The following is an 8,318-nucleotide window of genomic DNA, read 5'->3' on the forward strand; positions in this document are numbered from 1 at the left end:
TTCTCCACCCAGACTACCCACCAAGCAGTCAATGGAGGAAGCCTACCACTGTGCGCACCACTGTCCCGAGACTCCACTGTTGTTTCTCCACTGCCCCTGAGCAGGTATATCTCCGTGCTGAGAGCCTTTTGTCAACCCCTGGTGCCCGTGACCATACGATGTGGTGCCCATGCTAAAAAGGACCGGATTTGGGCAGTTCCTACCAACCCTAAGAAAACCGTGTCTCAGCATCTCTTACTGTTAAACACGTGTAAGAACTTTCAATTCCACCCTTAGGAAACATGCTAAACCACACAGGTTTTTTTACCCACCCTAGTGAAGATATGAGTGATGCTCTAACTTGATCCAGCCTATGGCAGCCTGGATTGCAGCAGGGGACAGCAGTACTGAACTGGATTTAAATACCTTTTGATAGAAAGGGCCAATAGATTTTACTATTGTTTATGCTGGTTTCTAGCTGGTATAGACATACTGTCACACACAAGGTCATAGCTTGGATGTTCACTCACTTTGTCCAGGTAAAATTTTTACTAAGCAGAAAGAAGCTTGAAATTTCCAGATCCCAGTGAGTCTAGAGCATCTGTAATGTACACTTTAACATTTACTGAGAAGGACTGTATTTTGCAAGGAAGAATGCACCTGAATTTGCAGCATTTCCTCAGTGCAGAGGTTCATGGGCCAAAGAGAGGTCCAGACATTTAACACAGCTCTTCATCTTCTGCTGAAGCTCTCCATCTACCTTTTAAGAGGAGCAGACTGCATGCTGGGTGCACAGGGTCCAGATCTTGGCCAGACGATCAGTCCTTTTCTTTGCCTGTATTTTCTTCTTTGTATGTTCCGTCAACACATTGCCCGACATGGAACAGATCCACCTTGGTTGGGGATCTTCATGCTGAACACTGGGGTCTGATCCAGGAGCAGCTGCTTTATCTCACTTGTGCTGATAGTGTTGAGCCAAATGCTACAAGAGTTTGTGTTGGTTCTTTCAGTTTATGCTTATGCAAGTGGCCTCAGCACTCAAGACAACAGGAATCCCTAAAGCAAGATCTCCTCGAAGATTACTTTCTAGAAGGAAGGGGATTTTTTAAGCTTTCATAGTGCAAACATTGTGGCATACAGTATATCCTTGAAATTTAACTTTGCATCTATATCACAACCACAGGAGCGTGGGTCTCTGCACAATCCACTACAAACAGAAGTAGAGCTCTTTCTGGAGTACTCACCTCCTCCTCACACTCTTGTGTCCACTGCATACATTTTGGCAGTAGCTGTTTGAGAGGATGGCAAATGCACGTTTGTTACAACTGTTCCAGCTGAGGAATAGCCTTTCCTCAAGAAGTAAGCAGAGTGGAGTCTTCCAGAGCTGGTCTCTGTGAGGCACAGGGAGAGAAACAGGATCTGCTAATGAGTGACTTTCAGCTGCAAAGCCTTGAAATGCAGAGAAAGCAGCACTCCGAGATATGACATAATAACACATTGTATGTCATACTTACACCTCAGCTCCCATCTGGACACTTTGATGTTCTTTCTAGAGCTGCTGAAATAACACTATTCCCATTTTACAGCCGAAGATATCGCTACTGGCGTTGAGCAACCATCCTGAAGTATGTCCCTGGAGGACCTTCCCCACCCTGTGTGCCTGTAGCAGGCCCTGAGCAATGGATCTATCTCTGAACTGTGTTTCAGCCCCGCCACGGTTCCTCACCTCTGAAGAGATACATGCAGCAGGTAAGCAGGGCCCCGGCTAAGAAACAGCCGAGTGACCCTGCCATGCCGAGCCAGCACGACCAGCCAAACTTGTACTGGATGCCCAGAAACACATTGTGGAAGACCAGAGAGGAGCGTTCCACGTAGACATCAACGGCATACCACACCGAGCCAGTAATGCCTGGGAGACCTGCAGGACAGGAGGGAGGGACCACACACAGCTCCCAGAGGGACCACAAGGAGATCACCAGTATAAAATCTGGAGCTATAACCTTTCATCTGCTGGGTCAAATTTTAGTATGGACAGGTTTAGGCCCCTGTTCTGTGTCAGTCCAGTGACTTGGGCGGATTTACCCTGTTTCCTACTAATACCAGCTGGAGCGCTGTCGGGCAGAGACTGTACTTTGTGGCTTGGCACTTACAGACACAATCAGTGCTACTTGGTAGCACTCAGGTTCCTGCAGTAAAAGGCAGAAAACTCCTCCCTTAGCTTGTTTATCAACCTGCTGTGAAGTTACTATTCTATTTTGACTTTCAGAACTTTGACAGTGGTTTTTACACAAACTTAGGGAGGTGAATGAAGGATGTTTAAAAGAACCTTTCAAAGTGTTTTACATGTGCTCCCAGGGGCTGGGGTGAGTTATGTGTTAAATCTGCTTACGCTGAAGCAGTGTTGATGCCCAATATTGGCATAAAATCAGATGAAATAACTTGGTACCTAGATGGCTGTCCATTTATTTTTGCATTTAAAATTCTCCCACTGTCCATAACAGTCACTCGGGTATTTATCACCTAGGAGGGGCAGATGTGTTACTATCCTTTTATTAGAGATCAGCTGCAGAGATTTCAGGATAAGTAACTTGCCCAAGGTCACACAATCTGTGGCAGAGCTAGGAATCAAACCAGGATGCTGGGACTTTTTAGTCCTTCAGCAATTAGGTCTCTCTGCTTTATCAATAGCACTGACTTCACAGTAAAACAGCAGTAAATGGAAGTCAGCCAACTCAGAGCCAAGTCACTTGGTCAATCCATGAAATGAAACTGGATAAACTCAACTATGTGTTGTTAGGGGCAGGCAGTGAACAGAGGAAGATATATTGCACAAATAAAGCAAATAAAGATCCTTCCCTCATGTGTACCCTCTAGAAAATCACCAAGTCTTCTCCCCAAAATAAGAGAAGGCTTTGAAGCTTCCCCCCTTCGCTAAAGGGTGCCCTGCAGGATGGGGGTGCAGCGGGGGAATACCTGCGATGAGCAACATAACTCCAGACACCAGGCAGATGCGCAGCTTGATGAGTGGCTCATCAGGAAGGAATTTCACGCAGTCCAGTCCCAGGACAAGGAAGAGAAATCCAAATCCTGCCAGGATATCTGCTGTGATCATCATGGCTCGGGTCAGCACCAGCTTCACTGCAGGACAAAACCAGATCATTTTAGTGCACAAGGAATGGAAATGTGGGCAGGTAATGGGGTCAGATCCTGTGGGAACATTTTTTTCTGGGGTGAAGCTTTCTCCAGCTTCCCCTGGGAGTAATACACCACTGAGAAAAGAAACATCTCGAATATGTTTCTGCACTGAATTATCTGTCACTGAGAAGAATAGATGCTCTTTCAGTCTACATTAAGGTGTCCCCCCCACTTGTAGAAACATCTTTGACTCTTACATACCAGGGTGCTCGGCGTAAATCGAGTCATACTCATCACAAGTTTGGATGCCATCAAAAACGTTTGTGACACATTCCCACCACAGGCCACGGCATTTTGTACTCACCTGTGGGTTGAGAAGACAAATAAGACTGTAAGTGAATATATCCCCCAACACAGCAGACGATCAGCTAGGCCCTTCAACAGAAATCCTGGTCCAGTTACACTGATGGCAAGCTGGAGTTGTTTAGCTTGAAGAATAAAAAAAGTGGCAGAATGGAGAAAAAGGACAATGTTTTCTATGTCCCTACTAATGGTCTTAAATTAGAGCAAAAGGAATTCAGATTAGACATTAGGAAAAAAACCCTTCATATTTGTAAGGATAAAAATCCTGAAGGAAATTTCTGGGAGGAGCTGGGAGGTGGCTGACGGGAGAGATCTAAGAGCAGGTTTGATCACTCCTTGCCAAATGCTTGTCTAGACTGAGCTGGGCAGGGCTATGGACCAGATGACCTGAGACTTTGCTGTCCATGCTCCCCTTACATCATCCTCCTGCCAAAAAGGAGCAGCTCAGAGGGGAGCATGACTGGCAAGGCAGGCATTGCACCAGGAGCTGGTCCCGCAATGGGAGGTGGCCGTGGTGTGGTTAAGGAGTGCTTTGCTGCAGAGTGGAGGTGTGGATGTGAGCCCCTCTCCAGACACGTGTGGAGGGCTGCCCCTAAATGACTCAGCTATAAACACTGGCTGGAAAATGAGAGGCAGCCAGTGCTGATCCTGGCCCTGGGGCTCCCAGTGCGCTGTGGGCTATGGGACCACGCTTGCCCGAGCCACACTCATCACTGAGACATCCAGACTCAGTAGACGTCGCAGTAGCATCATGGCTAGTCGTCTCCACTGTCCTGAAGCCGTAGATACCATTCCCAGCCCAGCCTTCTATAAATCTCTTTAATATGGGAGGTATTTTCATTACCAATGCAAATACGGCAACAAGCATCTCTAAAACATTCCTGGAATTGCTCATACAAGGAGCAGAGTTAATGTCGGTGCAGCTTTGGACTCCAGCCTGCCCCACTGCTGCCAGCGACAGCCACTGCAGTTAATGGAAGGAGAAACTCTCCCGGGGAATGGGTTTCACTCAAGGCAAGGGGACTCGGCTTGTTTGGATGACACAATAAATTAATTTTTCTTGCACTGTATAAATCACAAAGCAGATAATAACATATCTCAGCCACTTAATAAAGTCTCATTCAGGATATACTGAAGCCTGTAGCCAACCGTAATATTTTCTCCACAATACCATGTCCGACCCAAACTGTACACCTTCTCCATGATACTGTACTGTGGATAAAAGGTGGGTAAAAATAATTCGTTACTTCAGACTGGCAAAAAAGATACTATTTATGTTTCAATTAAAACAATCCATATGTTTTGTTTCATGTAGATTAAAACTACTTACAATTTCTGAGAATTTCATGGCAGGTTTAACAAAAAATATCACAAAAAATGAGAAGCAGTGCTGGAAAAATCTGGTTTCATTGATTTTGTGTTTTTCAAGAGAACGGTGTCATGTAAAACAATTTGCCATGTTTATATTAGATGTAAGTTTTTACCATGGCCCTCTTAATCCAACTGCAGCTCCTCTTCTGTCTTAACCCACCACCTTTCAGGTTGTGCTTGAAATTAGCATATTTTTATTAAAATGCATTTTGTTCCACTTGTATTTATATCATTTCATGTTCCTCCCAAACCACCGTAGGCTTATTCATACTACTCTGTATTCAGCTAATACTAAGTTACTTCCTCACTTGTTTGCATCTGTATTGTTTTTTAAATCTTACAAGCAGCATCTTTGTCTAAATTGTTTATAAAGACTAACAGGATTCCAGGGTTTGTCAGCCTCCAAGCAAAACAGGTCTTAAGGTGCAACAGTTGTGATCATGGTCTATCTTGTGAAAGAGCCCCCTTCCCAGACTAGAAAAATCTTGATAGATATTTTGTATGTCTTGGGGTGTTTCAGTTCCCACCCACTCCTGCTAGCACCAAAACCGGGCAGAAGCAGGGATCAGCTCATCTCTCTGCAGCACATGCACACCCAGGGATAAATATATCGTTGCCTGCTGCAGGAGTGATGGGAACAGACGTCAGAGGGGGAACCTGTGGCTGGCCTAAGCCACTGCTGAGCCGTTCTAGTTTTTGTTATCTGCCTCTTAACCTTCTTGACCATCCCTTGCTCACCTCTGCTTTGTGAACGTTTTGTCCTTCTGGTCGCTAATCTGCTCCCAAACCACTCTCGGGCATCTGCCTTTGCCCAGACAGCACAAACCCTCAGGCGCTCGGGAACTCGCTGCTGTTAGCGGGAGAGGGGTCAGGGCTGGCTGGGCTGTCAGCTGGGGGCATGCATTTCTCCATCCCATGGCCAGACCATTGCACCATGTTGGGAGCACTAATTCCCCATAACCTCTTTCCCCCCCCCATAGCACATCTGCTCCAGTTTCCCTGGGCCCTGCCAAGGACTCCCTGAGAAGCTAAACATCCCGGCCAAACTCCTCATCTCCCACTTGGTTATGAAACACATTGCCACGACCTGCTTTCCCTAACACAAATATGCATGTAAAACATAAACTGCATAACTACTCTAATACATATATAATTATATCCTGTGCATAATGTATAATTAATATTAAAATAATTCTAATTAAAAAAAAGAAGACAGAACAAGAAGACACTTCCCCTTCTGGGGAAAGCACAGAAGACAAGCATGTGAGCAATGTTAGTCACAGTGTTTTACTGCACTGTAAGGAGATGCCAGCATACAACGATTACAAGCCCAGCACGAGAGTAAAACAGGCAGCGTTTAACAGTAGTGGTAATATTTTATATTTTTAATCAGCCTGCAACAGGGAGGGACTGTGTACACAATACAGCGCTTGTCGGGAAGCAGATTATGGTTTTTTTCCAGCACAAATTACTGCAAAAATTCACCCAGGCTTGTCTTGATGCTCACACGGAATGCACCAGCTTAAAGCACTTTCTGTGTTGCCGAAACTTGGTAGTTTCTGAAGGGGAGGCGGGGGCTGAGAGGAGCGCGGCCGGGCCCCCCAGCCCTCCGGCGGCTGCTCCGCCGCCCCTGGCCCTTCTCCAGGGCGGCTCCTCTCCAGCGGGACAAGGAGGCTTCATCCTCCCCGGCTGCTGGGGGCCAGGGTCAAAGCCAGGCGGCTTTCTAGCCTGGAGGATTGGAGTTCCTTTCTCCTGAAGTCAAATTTGCCTGAATTAGCCTTTTTCTAGCTGAAAACAGGAGTCACTGTGGACTCCACACCCTTCTGGCCGTGGATGGTTTGCCTGCATTCCCCTATTGAGAGAGGCAGTGAGTCATTAGGGCCATTAAGGAGATCAGTCGGTCAGGTATTAAGGCTGGGGGCCTTTTTCTCCACTATTTAGTATTCACACTCAGAGCAGGAATGTGAGAGTAGTGGCTGCTAATAACCAAAGTGGGTGTTAATGGCGCACTTTGTGACAGCCCAGCGCAGGTGCCTTTGTGCCAAGAAGACAAGGTTACACAGCCTCGGAGTAACGGACTGGATCTTTCCCGGGCTCACTCTGCTCAGGAGTTGGGTTTCCCTCTTCTGTGTTTCTTGGAAATGATGGCACAATCTGGGATCTGTTTGGCTTTTCTGAGTATACTGATATCTACAGCTGACTCCAGGCAATTCACAGCTTCCTGAAATGAATCTAAAATATCTCTTAAATTAAGACGATAAATGAAGTGATATCCCTGTCAGGATCAGTTCTCCCTGAAACAGCACACTGTTTTCCCTGAAAAGTGTCTCACTTGTGACCATCAGCAACCTCATTGCATTGGATCTGTGACCACCTCAACATCTACAATCACCTCCAAAGGCTGGGATTGGCAGTAAGATTGATGTGATTTCTTGTGGCATAGAGAAAAAAAGGTATTTTTATTTTAATCACTTTTAGCCTTCTCAGATAATTCATCCCTTCATGCTATGCAGCTAAACGTTTGCAGTCACTGAGTGCAGAGAAGCTCATCTGTTTTCCCATGCTGGATAGCGGATAGAAAGTTTCCTCCTGATATATTCAGCCAAACTCTGTCTTGGAAGGTGTTTCACCTTCACTGCATTAAGTGTCAGGTTTACCCACGCTGTGACCAGCAACCCTTAAATGTACAGAAAGTGCTGGCTGCTCTGGGAAGAAAATACAAACTTGTAGTACTGAGCTCTGGAGAAACGGCGATGGTTCGGGGTCTGGAATCTCTGGGGTACAGTTTGCGTGTGTGTGGCATTCTGCTACCTTGCTGTTTGCAATATACTTTTGCCAATACCTTTCTCTAACATGAGAGTTCTAATGTCTGCACAAGTTCAAGAAGATATTTTTCAGTGCTAGATCTGATGCTAGTCCCCATCCTCCCCATAATTTTCTGCTAGCCCTATAGCTCAATGGCTGTTAAGAAAAAGACTTGAAAAGCACAGGTGTACACACTGGACTTTTCCACCAAGAAGTCTGATCTGTAGAGTTAGAAACATCTCCAAAATATCCATGCAGGTTGGAGTTGCAGGATAACAGCACTCAAGTTCATGCACATTTAAACCCAGAGCCTGTAGACCTTTCCTGAACTTACTAAGCAAGAGCAGAGTCTCAATAACGAAGTCTGGATGAGAGAATTACACAAAATAACACTTTTCACCTGCTCTTGCCAGAGTCACTGATTTCATTTCATACACTTTCACCGACCACAACAGGGAAAAAGTACATGAATGGAGCAATGATACTAGGAACTAAACTCTCTCTAGGACACATTTGCTTTGGAGATCAGGCTCTCCTCACCCTGATCTTACCTCCAGGGAATCATCAGCGTTCACCATCCAACAGTCTGTCCAGGTAGATGCTATCAAAAATCCAGTAGAGAAAAAAGCAAAAAAACAGCCCACATACTGGAGGAAAAACCTCAT

General features: G+C 45.7%; 1 protein-coding gene across 1 annotated transcript; it reads right to left on the minus strand.

Annotated features, from left to right (window-relative positions):
• Window positions 1-1,230: 1,230 nt before the first annotated feature.
• Window positions 1,231-8,318, minus strand: CLDN16 (claudin 16). The gene is made up of 5 exons (XM_074912508.1): window positions 8,205-8,318; window positions 3,376-3,478; window positions 2,953-3,117; window positions 1,706-1,897; window positions 1,231-1,370 (listed from the first exon to the last, which is right to left on the minus strand). The coding sequence occupies exons 1-5, from the start codon at window positions 8,316-8,318 to the stop codon at window positions 1,231-1,233; spliced, it is 714 nt and encodes a 237-aa protein (XP_074768609.1).

This window comes from Athene noctua, chromosome 8 (genome assembly GCF_965140245.1).
Source record: "Athene noctua chromosome 8, bAthNoc1.hap1.1, whole genome shotgun sequence".
Lineage (NCBI taxonomy): Eukaryota > Metazoa > Chordata > Aves > Strigiformes > Strigidae > Athene > Athene noctua.